General features: G+C 40.5%; 1 protein-coding gene across 3 annotated transcripts in view; it reads left to right on the top strand.

Annotated features, from left to right (window-relative positions):
- Cdkal1 (CDK5 regulatory subunit associated protein 1 like 1) overlaps positions 1 to 25,774 on the top strand; it is a 535,629-nt gene that overhangs the window by 290,572 nt on the left and 219,283 nt on the right. For all 3 annotated transcript variants that reach the window (XM_052156747.1, XM_052156748.1, XM_052156749.1), the window contains exon 10: positions 11,531 to 11,697. In XM_052156747.1, coding sequence (XP_052012707.1) covers positions 11,531 to 11,697 — 167 coding nt within the window. The remainder of the gene's footprint in view (positions 1 to 11,530; positions 11,698 to 25,774) is intronic.

A 25,774-nucleotide genomic window follows, 5' to 3' on the forward strand; every position in this document is an offset into this window, starting at 1 on the left:
GTGAGATTTCATAGATGTAGCTTTTGACATTACTAGGAAACATAATTACACACACACACACACACACACACACACACACCTATTTTACAACATTCCCTGAGTTTTAGATTGAAATATATTTTGTAGATGATCTATTGGAACCCACAACTCTGCATTAATTAATGCAGTGAATTTAGTCCCACACATAGGTATACTTCCCCAGAGGCTCTTTTAGGTGATTCTAAGTTGTGTCGAGTTGACAGTTTAGTTACCATAAATGTTTCTATTGTAAAACTCTGTTTGGAACTATAGACCTACAGAAATAAATTGAGAATCAATTGGAATTTATTTTTATATACTGTTCTGTGTTTTTCCCTTTTGAATGCATGCATTCTATATATTTCCTGCTATGCTCTTTATTGAGTGAGAATGGATTTCTATTTTATTCTATTTATAATATTGTTGCTTTTGCATCTTTTGGTCATGCAACATCTCAGAAGTGACATTCTGGTATCTTACTCACTTTTTCTCATCCCAAGTTTTTGCCTTGGCCTTTATTAGACCTTTATGCATTTCTTCTTTCTTTTTATTTTATTCATTTGTTTGTTTAAAATACAGTGGATTTTCCCAGGCACTGTTTTTGGCAGGAGGTAGATTTGTGAACAAAACTGTGTGCAGCCTCCATCTTCCTGTTTCTTTCATTCAGTTGATGCTGAGGTAGAGACGATACTCAGTGAACATGCATAGGCAGAGGTACAGGTAGGGCTGTGAGGCTCCTCTTCCTGTCGCCCATCTGACACTGACAGGGGTCATTAGGTGATCACTTATCACCCCTCCAGGGCCTTCAACTCCAAGCTCATTTCAGTTGAAGCCACCTGAAATAAAACACAACTGATGCGCAGACTACAGAAGGAAGCTTTCCATTCCTCTTCTGCAAGAGTAATTGTAGACTATTTATGTGAACTCAAGTTTGAAGTATTGAAATAAAATTTATTAGAAAAGGTTTGAGGCTTAATAGAAGGAAATAAATCATTCAGAAAAAAAATAACCAAATGAAAATGCTTTTGCTATAGTTGGCTAATTTTTGGCCAGAGTGAGCAATTATCATAAGCACTCTATTTTGTTTACAAATTATAGTTAATGCTGCAGTAATATTGTGGCTACAGAAACAGAGGGAAACATGGTGCATTTCTGCATAATGATTTTATGGAAGGGGATTGAGAGATTATAAATATTCATGTACATTAAATTAATTTTGTTACTTTGTTAATACCATTTCATTATTTTTCCTTGAAAGCAATGAGTTAAAGATAATGCACAATAGGATTATTGTAGAGTTAGGAATTTGTGAGTGTTTATTTTTTTAATTAGTAATATAATTTTGAGAACTTCAATAAACGATGTCAAAACAAAGACAAATAAAAGTGAGCAAACTATAAAAGGGGTAGGGGCTTATGGTCACAACACTATGGACATTTCCATTTTGTTTGTTAATCATGTGTAAGAAAGTGCCATTTGTTACTAGCTACCTCTTGTTGGCTGAAATTCCTGTAAAGTGTCCCAGTGTCTCACTGTAGGCAGTTCTGAATTTTAAGTGTGTTCAACAAAAATATTATAGCCACCTGTGTACGTGAAAATGCTCTAATGTCCATCTCATGAGAAATTGAAGAATACAGATTGAATGTATGTTAGTCAGGAATTTGAATTAGCTTGATATTTCTAACATGTAATCGTTGAAACCTGCATTCCATATTGGAAAGTCTTAGATATTGTTCATCTTTGGTTTCCTCTAAATCCTTCAACTCCAGCATACTTTGCTGAAGACACCTCTGTGACCCATCTGCCCTGCCATGCTCAGCCACCCCTATGACTGGAGTCCTTGGATGGTGCCAGCTTAGCTGCTTACAACATTTCATGTTGTTGAGGTGTTGTTTGGGTTTTCTTCACTGTGCCTCATTTTTAACATTACCAAAGCTTTCCTCTCATGTCCTAGTTGCTATTTATCCTATTGCAGTGGTAACAGCTAAAGTTTTGTAGATGCTCTTCTGGAGTCCGTAAAATGACAGACACCCTACCCCTAAGAAAAAAGGCCATTGGAATGTTTTCTTGAAAGTAAAAACAATAATTCTAATAAAGTTCCACTTCCAGTTACTCTACAGCCTTAGGACAAACTTTCTGATCTGGGGGTGAAAATAAACTAAAATCTTTTTTGTATTTATTACATAGGTAGTATTGGTTTTTAAAATCATTTTTGTAACAATTCACACTCGACTAATAACCAGAGATTGCACACAGTATTAAAAGTAGAATGGGGTGGGTGGTTTTAGTAAACCTGACAATAGACTGTGAGGAGAGATGGTGCTTACACACTCAAATACAGTTAGTTATCCCCGCTTACAGTAAGCCTGCCCGTGAACTTGAAGTCTTCTTGGCTCCACTTCCCACATGCTGAGATGACAGGCGTCTGCCTAAAACCTTGAGGTATTGATGATGGGAAATGATCATTTTTGTCTCTTCTGAAGTGATAGATTTAAAATGTCATTCTGATTTCCACCCTTGGGCTAGAGAAGCATTGCCATTCTATTTTAAAATACTGAATATTAGCTCTCTAAATTAGCTTCATATACATGATATTTAATAAGAAATTAATAAGAAGGATTTAGTAAAGGTCACTTGCTCCTAATTATGCTTACAGAGCCCTAAGTGTTTTATAAAATAGCAAGATGATGAACTTCAACAAAGTTTGTTTAGTCAGATCATTGTCATTAAAATTGTAAGACTTGTTTACAATGTGAAAAAATCCTAAATTAGCACAGTTAAAAAATACCACATGTATCACATCGTAACATGTTATCGCAGTTACTTCAAATAGCTTTAAAAGAAATATAGAAAGATGCTGTGGTCCCTGCGCGGAATCCCTCCTGTCCTTACTCCCACTTCCTCCTATTGGATGGCTCTTGCTGTGGCCCTGTGATGTCTGCTTCCTTGTATTTTGCTTTTTTTTTTAAGTTGTGTGTAAGAATTCCATTTTATTTCCACTTTTACCTTGTTTGCAATACTTATTTGTTTTATTCTTTGACTGGCCGCTTCCTTAGGGCTTAACTAACACCAATAACTTATCCAAGTCTATTTTCAGTAGTACATTGCTCTGGTTACAGACCTTACTTGTATCTCTGTATACACATTTCCATTTGTTTCTCTTGTGAGTTATTCCTGCTGCCATCGTATGTTTCCTTTTTTTGTTCTTAGAGTGCAAACTGCATAGTACGTAGCTTTAGCATACCTTCATTGTCAATAGATAAAAATTAAAGTATATTTTATGTGAAGGGCCACCCACTTAGCACTCCTGCCTCTCATCTGCTATCATCTTTCATTCATGGTTTTTCTTTAGCTTAAAGTCTAAGCTGATGGTGGTGGTGATGATATGGAGTTACCGGTCTGTAAGTAAAATGGTCCCACAGTGTGGTTGTTCTGAAGATCCTTGTTTTCTTCCATCTCCCGTGTTACATCTGATAGTTATTTTCCCTGACTTTGCATCTCTCTCCCATTATATTCTTGTTCACATGGACTCTGAGAAGACTTTGATCTTTATCTTTGTGTCTGTATGCAAACTCTCATTTCTCTGAGATTTTGTGTATTTCAGCCCTCTGTTCCTCATTCTTCTTTTTTATTTGCTTCCTCCCTACTTGTCTTCTTGCCTTCCTCATTTCATTCCTCTGACATCCCTATTGCTCTAGAAAGTTCTTTCTACATAAGACGAGCATCAGAATCAGAATCCTTGTGCCTCAGAGTCTCTGAATGCTAAAATTATGAGTGCATTTTGCTTATCTGTGAAAGAATGGGCCATGTTTACCGTAGCTCTTTTCATGTCCTTCTGGGATCCCATCATTTGCCACAGTATTACTACTGATTGGTTATAACCAGACAAAAACTCACAGTTAATATTTCCTTTCTTGTTTACATGTCTGGGGGTTGCTAGAAATTTTGGAGTGTGTATTATTGAATATTGAGTCTGCTATGCTACTTTGTTTATTTTAGCTTCATTCTGCCATATAGTTAAGGTCTTTGAAAGCAGTTTGATTGTTTTAAGGTTTTTAAGGTCTCTTAATATAAGTCCAGACCAGTATTGATTTTTAACAGAGATTTTCTTTATAATTCTGTATGATTCTATATAATTCCTTATGAAAACTCAGTTTGATGACCCATGCCAGACTTTCTGGTTGCTTGTGGGGACCTTAGCTGTTCTTAGTCCTCTGTGGTGTTCTAGAAGTTTAGCCTACTGCTTTCTCATATTGTTTTTCCTCTCATTGGGATTGTCGTCCTACACATGCTCAAGCCATCATTCTGCTGGAGAGCGGTGGCAAAAATTTGCTGCATTTGAAGCCCAGATGTTTCTATGGCTCTCTCAAGTCCTCAACAGTGTGAATGCTGACTTTCTAACCTCCCTTCTCTGAAAGTGAGCCAGGTGCCGTGCTCAGGAGAGTCTGCTCCTTTCTGCACTGGCAGATGCTTCCAGGCGAGCTGGGAACTCATGGGCTCCTTTGTTTCACTCAGTTGATGTCCACCACCGTAAGATGTACCTTGCTTGTGGATTGTGAGCCCATGTCCATTAACAGTTTTCCTAGTTTTAAATTCTAAGATAATTTTATGTAAGTTTTAATGCATTCTTTGGGGCAGTGGAAGTACTGCTACAGTATTTCCTTTTAGTTGAATTTTGTGTCATCATTAATGTGGCCCAAGCCAACAATTTGCCCAGGATTTCAGAGGTCCCACATTTGTCATCGTGGGCATCTGCTGGATGACTATCCTGGCCTCTAGAATGGCCCTATCTTTCCAGGCTCACAGGTTATTTATCAGTAATTTCCCTGCAGAAGCAGGTTAGAAGGTGAGACTTTGATCTGCAGAGCCATGGACAAGCTGCAGCTGGCGCCATCTGGAAGTCAGCATAAATATTTTACTAGTTGGGGAATCCTTTGATAGACTACACAAGCATAGTGTAGATCTTTTTTAGTTTAGTTCATAGATTGGGGGGGGTTGTGAAAATACAGTGTAGGTATATCATTAGAGAATTAGGTAAACAGTTGGTTTGTGTGTGTGTATTTATGGCAATCTCTGAGTTAGACTACCATGAACAATGCATCATTTATATAAAATACCATGCGGCAGTCAAAGGCAGGGTAGTAGCTCACAACTTGGGACTGAACTTGGCCTAATACACAACAAAAAATGCTTTCCCACCAAGCACTTATCAACCTGAGACTCCTGCCTGTCTTGAGTGTAAGCAAGTCCCTAAGCACATCCCTCTTGAAGGGTAGCAAGGGTAGCAGTGGGTTACACTGACCTACCTTTACCTAGCAGTTCTTAGGCACTCACCTGTCTTGCTATCCTGAAGGATATTCTGGAACTGATGGCATTGTATTGATCCAGTCTGGACTGGTTTGGAGGTGCTTTTGAAGTAAGACAAAGTAATTCCTCCAAATGAGCTTTTAGGAAAAATTCCTTAATTTTCAACTTATGCCTATGCATAATTGGACATGTATATGGTTTAAATCATATGTAACAGGAGAAAGCCTTGTACTGGAAACAAAGACTTGAATTAACCAAGTCTGTCAAGATCACACCTCTACCCTAAGCAACAAGGGTAGACCCAAAAACAGCAGCCTGAGACGAGGACTGGAGCTCTGGAGTAAACTTGCAGTTCTCTCACAGGCTACTTCACTTGCTATCTGTGTGAGCTTCTACAGTTCATTGAAAAAACGCCTGAAACTCAGAAACACTCAGCCAGGAGACCATTGATAGAAGCAATGGCCAGCTGCGGCATATACCTAAAATCTCAGTATTCAGAAGGTTTAGGATAGAGAATACTAAGTTTGTGGGCAGCCTGAGCTGCATCCTTAGATTTCGCTTCCAAAACTAAAGGTTTGGGACTGTAGCATACACTTGGCTAGTCTTGCTATGACGTTCTCTTCAAATAAGATTATTTACCCCATCTGCAATCTATTAACAAAGGCATGAACTTTTGGATGTTAGTACAGGATCTGAAATGTCTATTTAAGTGAGTGGGCTGAATAGGGTGCACCCTCCATGGCATTACTAATGACCCTTCAGGTGCTTAAGCAACAGTCAATTTGTTTGTGAACCTTCCAAGCTAAATTTTATAAAGGAGTTCATAAAATCTAATATGCAATCCATACAGCAGGATGAGGCAAGGTCAGGTAACTTAATGCACAGTGTATAAATAGAACAAACTCCATATTGGTTCATTGCGAGTAAGAAGTCTAGAATGGAATGGTGAGGAACAAATCAGATGTTACCAGTGAGAGGAAGGGCAAGCCAGAAAGACAGGAATGGAGAGTAAGCCTAAGAAATAGGAGAGGAAGAGAAGTGGGCAGATTTCAAGAGGATAGGCTGAAGTTTAAATTGATGGAGGTTCTCTGCCATCCAGTGCACACGCCGTAGGTGTCAGGATTGTTATGGCATTTTACTTCATTGCCTTTTTACCAGGATTCCCCTAATCACTGTTGTATGTTACAGTTTTCGAGATGAATTTATTTACCTGTGTTTGAGTGTATGGACATGTGGGTGTTTGGGACACACGTGTGTTGAGGAGAGACTAGGGAGTTAGTGTCTTCCTCCGTCACCTTCCAGCTAGTCTTCCCTTGCGGGAGAGGGTCTCCTTGGACCTGGGGCCCATGTTTTCGGGCCAGTATAGAAGCTAGGAAGTCTTGGAAATGCTCCTGTCTCCACTCCTCCAGAGCTGGGAATACAAGCCTGCTTAGAATGCTCCGTCTGTTGTGCGGCTGCTGGGAGCTGTGCTCCAGTCCCCAGGGTTGCTCAGTAAGTGCTGCTAACCACCAGGTCCTCTCTTTACCTCCTGTAGCTATGTTTCTGTAATCTTTGTTTTTGAAGATTTTCTAACAGAATAATTGAAGCCACTTCTTGTGGTGGAAATTTTCCCCAACGATAAAACTAGATCTATTAGAAACGTCTCACTTTTGAAACAGAGGAAATTGATCTGCATCTGTGTTTTAATTATTGTAGTGGTACTCAGACAAGGGAGACAGGGAGTCTTTCAGAGTTGAATTTTGACCAATTCTGATTTTTCCTTTGACACAGGATTTTTTTTTTTTTTTTGGTTGTAAAGATATTTTATCGAGGATATGATCATTCTTTTATTAACCCTTTATGCCTCTATGTTTTCCATCTTCTGTCATCTATCTCAGTTTACTGTGGAGTCGTGTTGGGAACCCAACAGAAGTAAGCTAGTATTGTTGGTGTAGCCTCATGAGTTCTTGCTCTGTTGGGAAAGATGATGCGGGGTTTGCTGGCTGACTTGTTTCAGAGGGGATTCTCCTGCACAGTGCACCTCCTCCCTCCCTAACCTGGGGTGCTTATCAAAGCAGTCTGCATGCTTGCCATACTCTGATGAGCCTGGCGTTCTTCACAATGTCAGCTGGACAGAACGGTTGGGGGAAATGGATGGAACTCGGACAGTAGAATGGGCTAGGAAAATGTAAAGCGTCTTTTTAGAAAAGACTGCTAGTTTGTATGGTTTTATTCATATTTGTTTGTACAGGCCTGGGAGTTGCTAGTGATGTCACTCATGCTTCTGTTTTTCATTTTGTGTTCTTAGTTTTCAAAGTTGAAGTTAAGTTCCAGTGTGGCTGGATTTGTCTCTTTGGAACTGACATGGTAGCCTTTCAGGCCAGCCCTGCTCCTCCCCAAGAAGTGAACAGAGAGTTTGGTGTATCTGCCCCACTGCCCCTGACTTCCTCTGTGATAGGCAGGCTTAGCATACAGAAGCCTCATCCCAATGACACAGTTTAGATAAGGACAGATAAAGTCCTGAAGGACTGGAGCCGCCCAGACCAGCACTGCTGTCTGGATGTGTGGCCAGTTAAGTTTGCAGACATGAACATGTCTATACCTCAGCGCAAGTCCATTTTTGGTGACTGTAGCCCCAGCTTCCCCATCACATTCATCACAAGCTCAGACTGGCAGGGACTGTTTTCAATGAGTCATGAGACTCAGGGAACACCAAGCATGAGACTGGGGCTTCTACCTTGCCTCACTTTGATTTCGTAATAGCTTCTTGGTGGTAAAAATGTGAGGCATCCCCTCTTACTATATTGTGAATGACTGGAAGATAACCTTACAAAGTCTGAACTTTGTTGATTCATAGCAGGCCTTTGACACACTTTCAAATTGATCTGGCAGGGCAGGACTGTGGAGGCCAGGGTTTACCATTCACGTGGTCTCCTCTGGTCTGAGTACAGTAACAGTCTCTGTCTTAGGGACATAGAAACTGCTGCTTCTCTTGTGGTGATTTAGTATTACAGCTTCTTCCCCACCCATTGTAATATAATTTGAGGTTGCAGCCCCCTAGGGCTGCTGCCTCCCACCTCTGCAGTTGTGGGAGCAGACGACTGTTCTCTCCAGTGGATGTTATTTCCATTCTGTCCAGAGTGATTTCCCCTCTTATATTCCTCTCGCAGCAGAGAGGGCGCTAGTCCAGGAGCCTGCTCTTTCTACATAAGGCATACGTGGAACCATCTGGATGGAAAAATTATAAATTAAGATTCTTTTCATTTAAAAAATATTCACATTGTGTTGCTCAAATGCCAGTAACTGGAAAATCACAGTTAATGTCCTGTTTTTATAACCTCCCTCAGAATGTTTTAAAATGTGTTTACCTTGTTACTTGGCCATCTTTCTTCTTGGAGCTTTTCTATTTTTTAAATTACAATTTTTTCTAAAGCAGGTTCTATGAATCCTGGCTTGCTAGATCAGTCCTATTTGGGGCCTGAGACAGGAAGCTAACCGTAGGTTTGAAGCCAGCCTCAGCTACAGAGTACACTCTAGGCCAGGCTATGGTGCATGATACAAAACTGGGTTTGCATGAATGCATTGATTGGGACACTTTCTGAGTTTCCTTTTGTTTTTGACAATTTCATACATGTATATACATCATAGCTTCATCATACAGTAAGAAGCACATTGATGGTTCTATTTTCAGAGTTATCAACACACAGAAGCGCTCCCTTCTCCTTTCCCATAGCTAGCCCTGACTGTCTCACAACTCAGAGTTAGGAGGTCACAGGTGGCTGCTTCATGATGAAGCCCAGAATTGGATGAAAAGAGCAGAGTTGAGCCCCAAGTTGTTCACTGGGTGAGAGTGCTTCGGCCACTGGCCACCGGGATGGAGAGTTTGGGAGCGGTGCCAGTCCTGACCTATCAAAAAGAGGAAGGGGTTTGAAAACCATTCTCTGCACCATATCTACATGTCTGCTATTTTTCTTTTTTCAGTGCTGTGTCCCTTTCCCTAGAATTGTATACAAAGACTACTTCATTTCCACTAGCTTCTTGAATTTGTGATTATTGTATTTCCAATACCACTCCCTTCTTCTTTCTCCCCTAGACAAGCCACCTGCTGTCTTTATGTCCTCTCCTCTTTGAGTGTGCAACCCACTGAGTTACCATTGCCTGCTGGAATGCTGGCTGGTCTCGGCTCGTGCAGGTGGCCTCAGAAGGCCACCATGCTCAGAAGACAGCATCTCATTGCACACTCGTCTCACATTCTTCCTGCCCATTAGATATTGTGGTTCCCGAGCCGTGAGGTGGGCAGGTGTTGGCAGACTACATTTTAAATAGAGAAAATAAAGTAAGTTTAAAGGCAGTGTTCATACATGCCACATTTATTTCTTTGGAGGCTGTGTATTCAAAATGAGGAGGCATCTAAGATATTCCTAACATTACTTATTTTTGCAGTTTGATTTTGGTTTTGACCAAGGACTCACCATGTAGCCTGTCCGGTCTAGAATTTACCAAATCAGCCTGGCTTCCAACTCAGAGACCTGCCTGCCTCTGCCTTATACCACACTCAGCTACGTTCCTAATTTTAATACTAAAAACACATCCCCACTTTTTGTTTTTAACTGAACTTCTTTTCAATAGATTTTGTTCTTGTTGCTACCTCTTGATTCTCTAAGTGAAAACTGAGCCACCATTCACATCTGCCCTTGGGTCCCCTGAGTTATGTACATAGTTATTTTTGCAGGTTTGAAAATAAATATATGACTGTTATCTAAAGAAAGAAGAATTTCCAGCATTCTTAGCTCTAAGATGTGGGTCGTATCGCTGATAACTGAATGCGCTGTTGGGGGCTGCTGTTGCGGGCTGCTGTTGGGGGCTGCTGTTGTGGGCTGCTGTTGGGGGCTTTCTTCTGCACACCTGGAATCTATTCGTGTTCCCAAAGAGGTCACATTTGTGGCCTCTCTTGGCTGTTACAATTTAGATATTCTTTGAAAGTCTCCTGTCATGAAATTGCAATTTTAAGATGGTTTCTAGACATATCCTTCATGTTTTCCACTGGAGTCTGCATTAATGCCCCTGTATGTTGAGGTCTTTATAAGACTTCCTTCATGTTCCCACTGGAGACTGCATCAGAGCACATGAACGCTGCAGGCTTTATAAGCAAGGGATACACTGAGCCTGAACTTGCTTCACACTCGTTTGGTTACTTTAGGTGTTTGAATCGTTTGGCCTTTAATATCTGCTATTCCTCTCACTGACAGTGGTGGGTTCAGGAAGGGTCTGTGTGTCTATCAGGAAACCTTGGTGGCTGTTGCTCATTCTACTTCATTCATTTTTAATGGCACCAGATGATCCAGAAGGATTTTCCTGTGGTTTCAGAGGGCTCCGATTGTGAGCTGCAGCTGTCTGATTTCTTAGTCTTACTGTCTGAGACAAGGGCTTGCTCTGTAGTCCAGACTAACCCGGAACTGTAAAACCTAGATTGGCTTTATACTTGGGACAGTCCTCCTGCCTCAGCTTCCTGGTATATGCTGCCCAACCAAGCTCAAGCCACAACATTTGAAGATAGGGTTCCTTATAGTAACATACATACATACATACATACATACATACATACATAATCAATCTTTCCTAAGTCTGAACTAGTTAATGTAAAAGGGTCCCCAGGGCAGCCACTTAGCTTATGCACAGACATCTTTTTATTTTAAATATGAAAACAAAGTGAGTACGATTTTAATTGAATAAAAGAAGACTATTAAAATAGTTTCTATGGGCAAAATGGGTTTCTTATAATTAATAATTTGTGAGTTAATCCTTAACCGTGTTTGACATTCGTGTGTGGGGGGGTGGGTAATAGGCTGACTAATGAGTTAACTGTTCCCAGTTCCTATTCTGTGGAGGAACTGTCTCCATTCCCAGGCTTATGGTGTTCAATGAGTGTTCTCTGAGTGGGTTTAAAGCTCTAGCTTTGATCAGAGTGCTTTGGAGAAGGATGCTTGAACTGATTGGCTGTGAATGTTAATGACTTCATAGGGCACACTGGCAATTTATGACATTGTTGAAATTCTCTGGTGTTCATAAAATGAACTTAATAACCCACTGCCACACAGGGATAAGCTGCTTTCTCTCTGCAATTGAACTACCATCCTGCCTGGATAATAGTGTTCAAAAATACTGCATTAAAACGGGTGAGCAGCTGTATGGCGAAGGATTGTTAATTATCCTCTTTCATTCACAGAGGGTGTTTGTGAGCTATGGCTGACCAGTGAGGACACCGGCGCCTATGGCAGAGACATTGGCACAGACCTCCCCACGCTCCTGTGGAAGTTGGTGGAAGTGATTCCTGAGGGAGCCATGCTGAGGCTGGGCATGACGAATCCACCATATATTTTAGAGCATCTGGAGGTAAGGGGAAATCACATTGACATGCTGACACAAATGTCCCCAGAACTGACCATGTGGTAGCCTCAGGATCATCATACAAGCTTCATTTTGAACCATTATCACGTGTGTCTTTGGTCTCACAGTCCCAAGAGAGAATGGGACTTGCAAAGCTCCTCTTTCTATCATTTTATCCCATTGATGTTTATGTACTTCCTCAATATTTGATTAAGGTGTGTGTACGTGTATGTGTATGTGTGTGCGTGTGCGTGTGCGCGCGCGCGCACAAGTATTTATCTGGCTAGCCTGGAACTTGGTGGTCTCTAACTCAAAGATCTGCCTTCCTTCTGCTCCTGAGTGCTGCGATTAAAGGTTTAAACTACCACACTTTGCAATTTATTTTCACTTTAATGTTTTTATATATGTCTGCATTAGTGTTTGCCACTTGTATAACGGTTCCTAAGAAGGGCAGAAAAGGGTGCTGTCTTCCTGGAGCTAGAGTTTCAGGCGGTCTGAGCTACTCCATGAGGTTGCTGGGCAGCAAACGTAGCTCCTCTGCAATAGTAGCAAATGCTTTAGCTACTAAACCATCTCTCCAGTCCTTCTTAGAGTCATCCGGATGTAATGTTATTTAAGGTATTTAGTTCCTGGCACCTTGCCATGGTTCTTCATTGTTGTTGTTGTTGGTGGTGGTGGTGGTGGTGGTGGTGGTGGTGTGTGTATGTGTGTGTGGTCTTTTAGTTATTTTCTTTGCAGTTAAATCTTTTGGTTCCCCCAATTTGAGACCTTCCCTCCTTGGGAATTGCAAATATATTGGTCTAATTTTGCAAGCAAGAGTCAGTGTTTATGTTGCCTGTTTTAACTGTTTGTAAAGATGCTGTATAAAGATATTGGAGGTAACTTCACAGTTTTATCTTTTTGTCTGGAGATAGGGATCAAATAGAATCAAAGGAATGTAGGAATTGAAACTCAGAATTCATCTGTAAGTAAAGGAGGAAGCTATACATCAGAATTTGACCTTTAGATTAGGTATCCAAATGTCAAACTAGAAAAAATTAGGCGCAAGTCCAAGGATCTGTGGTATCTGATGGCAGATACTACATAAAGCCAAGCAAAGAAGGTGGACAAAGGATCAATTGTCCCAAAGAAAAAGAACATTCTAGGATCCACAATTATTCTTTGAGAAGTATTACTGTAGATATAGAGTCTGGGACCCAAGCCCTAGCTAGTCACATGTACAATAAAAAAAAATTGTTTTTCATTAAGGGTGTTCTTTGTACTACATTTGTATAGAAAAGTTATGTTTCAAAAAGCTAAAAGCAACCATAGTTACTAAAGTTTACTGCCTAAATGCCAATAGTTATTTAAACATTATCAATATTACTTGGGAGAGGGCGTGGGGATCTGGAGAGACTGCTCAAAAATTAAGAAGATTTACTGCTCCTTCAGAGTTGGTTCACACCACTCACACTGTGTGGCTTATAACTGCCTATAATTACAGTTCCAGTGTATTCCATGATGCCCTTTTCTGTCCTCTGACCTCCTAAACCCCCCCCACACACACACACACACTGGTGACACTCATACAATAAATCTTTTAAAAATTATGTCAGTGAGCTATTTGAGAGTTTTGTTATATAGCATCCTTAATATCAGTAGCATATTTTAGAAATCCTCCCAAGGATTTCTATCCTTCTATCTATCAATCCTTCCAAGGGTTGATGACAAACTGGTAATGTAATATAGGAAGGAGATATGTTTCGGGTTTGTTCTTCACATTTTCCCAGCTCAGCCTTTGTGTAGCATGTGATTTAGAGAATGACTTTCATGCTTCATACAGTGCTGGCTGATTATAATTTGCCATTTTAAAATGAGTCACAAGCATGTCAACTTCTACTTAACACTTTGACTTAACACTTGAGAAAAGCAAGTGCTCTCAGTTAAAATGGAACTATGGCAGTCTCGCCGTGTTTGCAATGAGTGTGAGGCAGGCATGGTGGAGGCCCGACAAGGTGCTAGATGTGTCTTTGGTAGGAAGGGGGTTGGGTTTTACTGGTACACAGTTGATGATAACATGCCAGTTCCTTTAGATTGGAAAGAAAAGTTGATCCAGATTTTAAAATAGTTTTGACAAAATTCAGGTAGGAAGTAGTAATCACAAGGAAAAAAGACTGCTCAAAGGTGTCAGCTAAGTCCCTCTTGGAATGGACCTAGCATTTTAATTGGTGGCAGGATTATGGCCACAGATACTGTCTTCACAGCATGTGCCAGTGCAGACCATATAAAGCAGTGATTGACTTGGTGGCCTCCCAACGGTCTTCTGGAATACCTTATAGGAGTTACAGTGTTGTCCATTGTAATTTTTCTGTATCTGGAAAACACCAAATGGTTAGTTCATGAATTCTAGAAATGTAAAAAAAGTCCTGGCACTTTTTTTGTTTTTAATTTTTGTGGTACTGGCAAGGTCCCAGGAATGCTGGGTATGTGCCCTCAACTCTGCTCCATCCCCAGCTCAACATGATAAGAAATTCTAATTGTCACGATGTTGTACTCTCTTATTCTTTGCTTTAAAACAGTTTTGGCCTTTCCTCATTCACTGTCATTGTCTTAATCAAGAGTGCTTAGTAAATGAATATATAAGAATGAATAAAGGAAGAGTTGTCTTCATAAAAGAAAAGAGCCCACATAAAATCACAAACTTTGAAGTCATAACACTGTGACCAATAGGGACAACAAAGTATTGTGATAAATGGGTTTTGAGGATAAGAACACGCCCTGTAGAAAGTCCTGGTTTCATGTTACTAAGTGTAGTGATGTAGATAAAGACCTTCCTGAGAATAGGCCTTCTGACCCAGCACAAGGAGGAAGACAGGCATAAAATGGAAAAGTTCGGGGCCTTTTGAAATCAGAGCTACTAAACTCTTTGTATTTTGTCAAGGTCTTCACACCTTGATGGTACATCCATCCTCCTTCATTGCAGATCCATGTTGAGGTTGACAAAGATACCCTGTGTGACACAAAAGTTATGCTGGGTTCAAGAGTTCAAAGGGCTAGAAAGGAAACCAACTCAAGATAGTCTGCCCATTGCCCCTCCCTTCCTCACGGTCCTCTCACTGGGCCTGTTCACTCAACAGAAAGTATTGCACTTACCTAGGATGCTGGGAAGCCACATAGAAAAATGGAAAAAGAGGCAAGGTACACAAGGCCAACATGGTGAAAATGAAAAACGGTAGCAGGCCAGGCTGTGGTAGGACACCTTTAATTGGGAGGCAGAGGCAGGTGGATATCTGTGAGTCTAAAACAAAATCAAAACAAAGAATAACAGCAAAGGGAAGGGGGTGAGGGCTGAAACTGTTGGACCAGGTTGAAATACTGTTGAAATACCAGCTCTGAGACTTAGTATCCCAGAAGGGAAGATATGAGATGTATATGTACAACATGGCCTTTTTGTGATCCAGGAAGATGCTTCACACCACAGACTTTAATTAAGGAGAATTATGTTCTTTTCATGTTCATGTGGCTTGCATGATTTCATTTTTCTTTGCTTTCTTTTTTTATATCATGAAATATTTTTTAATTCACTTTACATCTCAATATCAGCTCCTCCCTCCTTCCTCCCTCCCCTTCTCCCTTGAGAAGGGGGAGCCCTACTCTAGGTAACATTCTCCCTAACCTCCCCACTCCATACAGATTACAAAGTTGTTACAGATTTGTGCTCAGTAAGACACATGGCATCACGAGGTTAATGCAAGCAGGGATACTTTCAACAGTCCCTATGCTTTTGTTTGGAAATCTTTTAGTTACTACAACAGTCAGCCTCCTACTGATATTGGCAGGTTTGTTTGTAGTAAGTGACCTTATCCTTTAACCTAATTGTGCACTTACTAGAACTCATGTGTCTGACGAAAGACAATGGATAGCTGTCAAGGATTCTGGGTGCATGATAATTTATGAACATTAATAATATGTTTGACTTGGCAGACTGTTTAAAATGCCTCATAATGGCAATATAATGGCAATCTCAGGACTTGTTGTGCTCAAGTTTTATCAAAGTAGTTCAGAATTTCCAGACTGAACAGTTCAAATGGGAGTTTTACAACGTCTCCCGGATTGATACTTCCCAGAACAATAGAAAAATGTCTAAATAGAACCTGTTCTATGCTAAATATTTTCTTGGTTTTGACAAATAAAATGTGTGTTGGATGGTTTAAGCGACAAAAAGAAGAAGAAGAGGAGGAGGAGAGAGGAGGAAGAGGAGAAGGAGGAGGAGGAAGAAGAAGAAAGAAGAAAAATAAAGAAAAAGAGTTCTTTCTGTCATCTACATGCATGTGTGGTTCCGCCCGACTGCTGGGTCTTATCTCCTGCTTTTGCTGCTTCTCCTTTTACTCTAGCATTGGCATGTAAACATCAGGAGGTTAATACAGTCTCTGACAATAGGGAGTGAATAGTTTATATCTATTTGAAAATTGTGAGGAAGAGGAAGGAAGGAAGAAAATAATCAGGAAAGCTGATGTTTGTACACATATATACATATACACATGCAAGTGTATGAGTGTCTGTCTGTCTATCTGTATGTGTATGTGTATCCTTGTTAGGTTTGTGGTTGTTGTTGTTGTTGTCAACTTGATAAAAACCAGAGTCATTTGAGAAAAAGTAATCTTAATTGAGACAATGTCTCCACCATTAGCCTTTTGGACAGGTGTGTGGGAGCATTTTCTTGATTAATGGTGGACACTGTATACTGCCACCCCTTGGAAGGTAATTCTGGAGTGTATAAAAACGTAGGCTAAGCAAGCCCTGGGGAACAGATCTGTGAGCTGCATTCTCCTGTGGTCTCTGTTTCATTTCCTGCATCTAGTTTCCTGCCTTAGTTCATGCCCTGACAGACTGTAAACTATAAGATGAAATAAACCCTTTCCTCTTCAAGTTGCTTTTGATTATGATATTTATAACAGCAATGGAAAGCTAGTATTGTGTGTGTGTGTGTGTGTGTGTGTGTGTGTACCAGTACCAGTACCAGATAGAATTATTTTGAATGGGAAGGAAGCGATTATTAAGATATAAAAAATCATGGGGAATGTTAGTATGACAACCTATACTATAAGGAAATACATATATGGCATTCACACACAGCATCCATGTGGTAGCTGACAACTATCTGTGACTTCAGTTCCAAGGGATCCCATACCATCTTCTGGATTCGTTCGACACCAAGCATAAATGCAGTACGTATACCTACTTGCAGACAAAGTATTTGTACACATAAATAGCAATGAATTAATTTTTTAAAAAAGAAAAATTCCATAATGAAGCCCAGAATTTAGATACACTAACTAAAATAAAAGAGCAAGTTTATCAGCTTTTATTAGAAACCTGATTCTCAGCGCCTCCAGGTAGGGAAGATATGTGTAGGAGAGAGGACCATCCTGACTTACTGATGGTTTGACTACTTCTGATAGAAGATGAAACTAAAATACTCTTCCCCATTAACAAGACTTCATCCAGTTTTCTGCTCTTTAGATTCTTACTAGGATCTGGAATGGCCTGTACCGCAGCCTCAGTCGGGCCTTCCACTGAAGCCCATGGCATCTTTACTGTTCTATCTCAGCCCCATTGTTTGTATAATGCCTACTTATGCCCTCGTCCAGCCTCTAATGTCAAACTAACTCAAGGTACCCAAGTAGTTTTCAATGTCGAGCAAGTCATTTATTGCCTTCTGCGATTCAGTTTTTATCACCAAATCTGGATGATAGACCTCCAGATAGCATGAAAATAAGGGATGCTCACATGTACATCCAGACTAGACTTCAGGACAGATTACTCTGTTGTCTAATTGTCTTTGTTGTTCATTTCCTCCATGAATGCCCTTTTGTTTTATAAAATGTTATTTCATATTTATCTTCTAGATATGTTTTCAGAGGAACGTGAACTATTTTGTGGATGAAACTCCTAAGAGTGGAAACAATTCTGGGAATCTGTCTTCCTGGGGAGACCAATAGAAAAATGCCCTGCCTAAAACATTGTTTTTATGCCTTCATCCTTCATAGAGAATCCCTGCCCTCCAGGCTTCACTACAACCTCAATTCCAGTTTCTTTTTTTTTTTATTCGATACATTTTTTATTTACATTTCAAATGATTTCCCCTTCTCTGGTCCCCCACTCCCGGAAAGTCACATAAGCCCCCTTCCCTCCCCCTGTTCTCCCACCCACCCCTTCCCACTTCCCTGTTCTGGTTTTGCCCTATACTGCTACACTGAGTCTTTCCAGAACCAGGGGCCACTTCTCCTTTCTTCTTGTACCTCATTCGATGTGTGGATTATGTTTTGGGTATTCCAGTTTTCTAGGTTAGTATCCACTTATTAGTGAGTGCATACCATGATCGATCTTTTGAGACTGGGTTACCTCACTTAGTATGATGTTCTCCAGCTCCATCCATTTGCCTAAGACTTTCATGAATTCATTGTTTCTAATGACTGAATAGTACTCCATTGGGTATATATACCACATTTTTTGCATTCATTCTTCTGTTGAGGGATACCTGGGTTCTTTCCAGCTTCTGGCTATTATAAATAGGGCTGCTATGAACATAGTGGAGCATGTGTCCTTATTACATGCTGGGGAATCCTCTGGGTATATGCCCAGGAGTGGTATAGCAAAAGAATTCAAGAAGTTAGACCCCAGAAAACCAAATAACCCTATTAAAAAATGTGGTGCAGATCTAAACAAAGAATTTTCACCTGAAGAACTTCGGATGGTGGAGAAACATCTTAAATAATGCTCAACTTCATTAGTCATCAGGGAAATGCAAGTCAAAACAACCCTAAGATTTCACCTTACACCAGTCAGAATGGCTAAGATTAAAAACTCAGGAGACAGCAGGTGTTGGTGAGGATGTGGAGAAAGAGGAACACTCCTCCACTGCTTGTGGGGTTGCAAATTGGTACAACCACTCTGGAAATCAGTCTGGCAGTTACTCAGAAAACTGGGCACGTCAATTCCAGTTTCTACATTATAAAAATATTCATAGGAGTCAAGACCCAGTGTGTGCAAATCACTCTTGGTCACCCTAAGGTACCTCCATCCATGCTGGGATGGAAGCTCCCCAGCTCGCTTCCCAATGGCACAGTTCACTGTCTCTTCCCTGTGGCCTGAGTGACTGAATATGGGTCATGAAGTACAGTGGTATGTGACTGTTCACCCCAGAGGAGATGCTTACCTTTCTGAGAGAAAAAGAACATAGGAGTAAAAGTGGAAAGTCTTAGCAGGATGTTTACAGGGCTTATATGAAAACAGAGGACAGATTCCAATATCTTGAGCTGTATCCCTCTGTGTAGATCACACACACACACACACACCTACACAGAAAGAGAGACAGACAAAGACAGAGATCAGTCATTTTACATTTATACAGGCCTTTGGATACTTTCTTTTATAGGATATTTGCAACACCTTGGAATTTACATTGGTTCTTTTACAGCCTACAAATTTTCCTATCTTCATCTTTAGTATTCTGATATGCATTTATAAAAGAGGGCCTAAGATACATATATGACTTCATTTTTATTTCATTACAAAAAGGTTTGCCAGTTTGCCAAGTGCATTATTTTTTCAGAGTAGCTGAGCACACCTTGTCACCTGTTAAACTTATTACAGTTCAAAGAGCAGGATGCACCGTGCCTGCCAGTTATGCTCAGGCCAGTAAGAAAAGTGGCCGTTGACTTCTAAGTTCACAAGCTCAGAGACTTGCTAACACCCAGGCAGTCAACATTCTTCAACAGTGTCTCTTGGGACTCCATGGTCCTTTCTATATTGTTGTCTTTACTCTGATATCCTCCTAACGGCCACCTTCGGCACCAGCCAATTCACCACTGAATAAGATGAAATTCTAGAACTCTCTTGTGATTCATGGTATAGAAGAGAAAGTCTGGCAATGAAGTTAATGGTTCAGAAATTGTTGACGGACCATTGCCTATCTGTTAGAAAATGAGCTTTATTTCAATAGTCTGCTGTGTCTGTCTGTCATCTGTATGTCAATGTTCATATTTCATGTCTGCTATATATAAGTATCTATACATATATGTACACACATACATATATACACATATACACATATAGAAGCCTTTCTTCTCACCTCACTATCTGTTTTTCCTGTTACAGAAATAATACATGTGAAAATGTTAAGCTTTTGCAATTCTGGTCCAAAAATTTTAAATGTCACTTAACAACAAATAACAACTGTCTCCTAAACTGGAAACATTGAAGTTATTTTTACTGCTGAGAACACCTTCATTTAAATGTGCCATAGCAAAAGTAAAATACATGAAAACAGACACAAAGGTCTATATGGAATAAATAATGATTTTTTTTAGCAAGGGGGTGGATATAAAATATGGACCCAATAAAATTCAGTTTGTTTAGAACAATATGGAAAGATTGCAAATTGCTTGTTATTTTGAGAGGTTAGGAGTCTATTTCTGTAATTATACACCATGGATAGTAAAGGGATTATTTCAGTTACATGACCCTCACTGTCACAGTCCATCATTGAGTCAAATCAGAAGAATTCAGGACAGGAACTGAGATAGAAACTGAGCAGGAGTGCTGCTTATTGGCTTGCTCAGACTCTTAATACCCATGATTCTCTGCCTGGGGGGGGGGTGACTCCACCCACAGTGGAGACAAATCTGCAGGAGGCATTTCCTCTAATGAGAGCCCCTCTTCCCAGTGACTTTATTTTGTATCAAGTTGTAAAACTGATCTGTACAAGAGAGAATCTGATTAGTTTTATAGAATATATTAGTGTGGTCTGTAAATTACTATGAGACATTTGCCTGCAAAGGGGAAATGTTTCAGATGAATGTGGCTCTAACAGTTGGCAAAAACAAAAAAAAGTAATCTTTCTGAAAGTCTTGGCACACACTAGAGTTGAGGTAGGAGGATTGCCACCAGTTTAAGGCCAGTTGGGTCTGTATAAAGTGATTTTTGTCTCCAAATAAAGAAAAAAGTACTCTCCATGGTTTATACGTCAACGCCAAGCTTTATAGTCATGGCTGTCCTACAGTGTCATGGTGAGTTTGCCTATGTTCTAGTCACTTTAAATGCACTTTAGATATTCCACTATGAGTTGATTTAGCTACTATATTTCACTCAGTAATTTTATGTTTTCGCACTTTGGTGCCTTTATGTTTAACTGCTATAGAGAAGTACCATAAACTAGATTGCTAGTAACAGAAACTAGGTTGGACACGATTCAACTGGTAGAGAAAGCCTTGGGTTAAATCCCGAGCGCCACATACCCATAATCTCATCATTCAGGAGATGGAAGCAGAGGGTAAGAAGTTCACAGTCTTCCTCGGCTATACAGCAATTTGGATCCTTTGGAGATGGAGTTATAGGTGGGTTTGAGCCACCTGATGAGGCCTTGGGAAATGAACTTGGGTCCTCTGGAGAACAGCAGGCACTCTTAACCACTGAGCTATCTCTCCTGCTCCCACTAGAAAATTGTAAAATGGCCTAATTTCCATACCTGCCTGGGCCATGTGAGGTCCTGTCTTAAAAGTAAAACCAAATAAAATAATCCAGAAACAAATTCTTTTAATTCTGGAGGCTGGACTTCCGACTGAAGGTGTTAACAGGGTGAACTCCTCTGAAGGCCTAGAGGAGAGCTAGCTCAGTCCTGATTTCTGCTTGCTGCTGGAGGTCTTGGCATAGATCAAGCTAGTCTCATCAGAGGCTTTACATGGTTTCCTCTCTGTCTCTGTAACACAATGCCTTCCTTTCTTTTTTTAATTTAAATTATTTTATTTATTTACATTCCAGCCATTTCCGTCCTCAGTCCCCCCTCCCACAGTTTCTTATCCCATTGCTCCTCCCCCTTGCATCTGAACTGGTGCTCTCCCTCCCACAGGCCTCCCCCTATGTCAGGTACCAGTTCCTGGGCCAAGGGCATTTAATTGAATGTAACTCCATTTTCACTTGATTACATCCTAAGCTAATGAGGAAAGCCACATTAGCTTAGGACTTCTTTTCCAGGTTCCATTTCGATACACAGCACGCTCCTTTCATGGGCCATGTGGTCCCGTGTGCTGTTTCTCTCCTTGTTGTTTTTGCTGTATCATGGGCAGATGTTTTAAGTGATTCCTTCAGGGGTTTGTGTGTTGTAGTGGGCACTGATGTAGTTTGGATTTTGCTTAGCTTGGCTATGATAGTTTATACAGCACTGCTTTTCTTCATTCACGTTCCTGTTGCTACTCTGAATGATGCACTCTTCTGAGTCCGTGCACATCTGTAGTCTTCATAACCATAGAGAGATCGTCATCACTCTATGACGATCTGCCCATCTTCATGAGAATTGAAGGGTTTCTCCCGGGCTCTTTCCTTTCAATTTAATGTCTGTTTCATATTACTAGAAAGGCAGGTGTGTCTGCAGGTCTGTCAGTCTCTGTCTGTCTAGGAGTGTCTCACTTCCTTCATATTTGAGGGATTGCTTCTCAGGACACACAAGTTTTGATTCATCATCTTTTTCCTTTATCCCAGGTCTCTACTTTGTTTTGATTTTTTAAAAAAAATCATCCATTAATCTCATTGAGAACGCCTGCACATGCTAAGCTGTTTCTGCTGGTTCTCCCATTCCATTGTCTGCTTTGACCTTCAGCGCTTTCCTACAGAGATTCCATGATGCTCTCCTTCAATAAGAGGGCACTGGCATCGTGTGTTTGGTCTTCTTTCTCTCTCTCATTCTTGTGCTCTTTCCTCTTCTTCTGAAACACCTCCCTTATATGCATTTCAGTGTGCTTGGTGGTCAGGGATGTGATTTCATGAAAATGCCACATGTTCATTTTCTTTATATTTACTTCTCTGTGTCCCTCGGACCTCAAGGAACCTGTTGTTGAGATTATTGATTTGTCTGCCTGTTCACACCTGAAAAGTTGAACTTTCATTTGAGCTCATAAACATTTCGCAACTGGAGTATTGTTTTTGCTTCTTGATGCCTTTCAGAATTAGTTTTGTAATGTCTGTAATCTCTTGTGTGATGTTTCCACCTATGTTGATTAGTAATAAACTAATATTTTACAAGACAGTTTTTACAAATGCACAGAGCCCATAAATGTCTTGACTTTGCATAGGGGTCCTCCTTGAGCATTACTCCATGTCTCCATTAATCGGTCAGAGACAGCTTAATTGCACCCTTGCCTTCACTTCCTGTTTGTGGAATGCTTCAAATTTAGAGAAGGTGAGAACATAGCACCTGTCCAAGTCTTTCTGAACATGTGCATAACCTAAATGAGCTCACAATCAGATACATACACACACACACACACACACACACACACACAGAGGCACATATACACAGTCAGAGACAGAGACAGAGAGACAACAAGAGAAAGACAGAGACAGAGACTATGCATTTTTGTGGTCTTGTAGTGTTACATGCGTACTGCTATGCTTTTTCAAGTCCCCTGTGGATGCCACATCCTCTACTTTTCCTTTAAGCCTCTTGCTTTTCTTTTCTTTGCCCCAACTGTTCTTCAGAGCCTCAGGCAGCCATGATGCTAAACACTTGGCAACTGATTATTTCTGACAAATACCCCTGGCCAAAAGGCTCTTCTCACTGGGTGAATGCCAGGTCATATTAAACAGGCCAGCTCTTCCATGCACACAAGCCAAATAATAGCTGTTGTCTGGGAATGAGACTTTGGAGTTGCTGCAGTAGCTCACAGGCTATCAGTATACCCCGATAGAAGGCCATTGCTTTTCAAGGGGACATGGAGCCAAGTGTGGGTTGCAAACATATAGATAGCAAAGTGTTCTTACCATAGTTCATGTATGGTATTTCATTGCTGAAAGCCTCTCCTTAATTTCCTTAGTTTTAAAAATCATGATTATTTTACCTTTGACACCAGCTATATTGTTGAATGGAAGTGAGTATTTTCAGAGATCTTTTACCCCCATCATTCCTGTGACATCATTAAATATAGTTTGTGTCTGGAAAAGGGTTGCCTGTGTGTCAGGCCATTCATATGTGAGGTTAAATTGATTTTCTTGCTTAATTTTTGTGTTCCATGTCAACGACGCCATCAATCACTTACGATGCCATCTGCCCTCAAAGAACTTTTAAAGAGGAATTTGTGGCATTTGTTAGTGACTGGCAACAAAGATCACCGTTAATTGAGTCTCCATCATGGAAAGTACAGAGATTTACAGATAAAACTGTTATTTCATTACATATTTGGATCCCTAGATACCACACCAAAAACAGCACTCATATACAAGCTACATATTGCCTCTGACATTTATCTATTTTTCCCCATTAAACTGATAATTTTTTTTAAAAAAAGCCTTATTGTATATTTTATTCCTGTTCTGATATGTGCTCATGTTTATGATCTCTGCGTTTTGTATTGTCGATGCTGGTGTTGGTCTGCATGCTTAGGGAGTCGTAGAGTGCTAGATGGTTGACATGCCCTTTCTGGAGCATCACTTAATTAGATGATTGCTCCTTGGAAAGATGCTTGTTGTTGACATCTCTTTACTAAATTGAAAAGATACCAAACTAGAAATAAATTGCTGTAAACCCTGTAGTTTGTAGTAAGGTATGGTTTGGGAAGAAGCTCTCCTCAAGTACAAAGCATGATTTTACCATCAATGGAATAAATGGAGATTTTAGTGTGGTTCACTTCTAGTCCCAGTGTTTCTTACATCTTTATGGTGGGTTTATTTTATATTGTCCTTCCCACTGACTATTAATTGTGATTCAGACACATCAATTGAATCTTGGTCAGTTCGTTCACATCTAACTTTTTTAGAGAAAGAAACACCAGTTTAAAGGATTGTGATAGCATAGACCTTATTCCGAGCCTTCTGAAACTCATTTTACTTGATGTAACTCAGAACATAAAGACAAAAAGGCCATTTTGAGACTTGTCATGTCTTCTCATCAGGCATTGTGGATTATTCATCTCCATGCCACAGTGACAGCTGTGCATCATGTTTGTCTAAGGCTGTGTCAAGGAGGCCTGGAAGCCCTGACTCTTTCTATCCTGAGTCTGAGACCTCCTCTAGGTTGCTTCTTCTGTGTAAGTCTTACCCCATTCCCTCCCTTGCTAGTGCTTTTTATGCTACAAATAATTCAGTGCAAATACTCAGCTCACACACACACATACACACACACACACACACCCCTCAGTGAGATCTTTGTAAGTTAAGTTAAAAGATCCATTGACTCCCTACCAGACATCTGCTCCCAGGAATGGCTCTGTAGGAGACTGGATTGTTTTGATGGTGGGTCCCTGTCACCTACAACCTGTTTCACATAACCCTCTGGCTATTACTCTGCCCTTTGGAAGTTTCTCTGGGCATCAACTAGTCTTTCTTTATTCCTTCTTGGTGTGATCATTAAGTTTGTCTATTATTGTTAGGTTCCTCTTGGGCCCCTGTTCTTTAGCTTTCTTAAACAATTTTTATAAAGAAAGCTGGATATACAAGTTGACTATAGTGGCTCATGCCGGGAGGCTAACGCTGGAAGTCGCTAGCTTGGTCTAGTAGAATGTGACTGTGTCCCAGAAAACGACTGCAGCACAGGACGGATATCGATCTGGAAGTGTAAGCTAAATCTGCCCATCACCCCTACACAACCACCCCCCAAAACAGACACAAAGGTAGTACCCTCTTTGTACCTCCCCCTTTACCCCTTCCAGTCTGGCCCCCCTTGCTTGTTTTCACTCTGTCAGGCTCAAGCACAGATCCTAAACATGGGTTCTCAGGGAGTGAACCCTGCTGCCCCTACCTTCCTGTGGACCTGCCCCACCCTCGCAGACACACTAGGCTTTAGAATTCAAGATGAACTTATGAAGACAGGACTGTGTGATTGACTAGTGTCAGGGCCAGTGTTCAGGACAGCCCTGGGTACGTTCCTCATTAGTGTGAATGTTCATGTCTATGTGGAACTTGGGGCCTGCATATATTAATGGTACTTTTAAGCATTCACCTACCCTATACAAAGAATATTAGATAATTCTTTGTGGGATGCTCTAGAAATATAAGAACAGACATGTATGGTAGAATTTCCCATCTTTTCCTATATAAAACAATCTTTAATAAG

The sequence above is a fragment of the Apodemus sylvaticus genome, chromosome 14, assembly GCF_947179515.1.
Source record: "Apodemus sylvaticus chromosome 14, mApoSyl1.1, whole genome shotgun sequence".
Lineage (NCBI taxonomy): Eukaryota > Metazoa > Chordata > Mammalia > Rodentia > Muridae > Apodemus > Apodemus sylvaticus.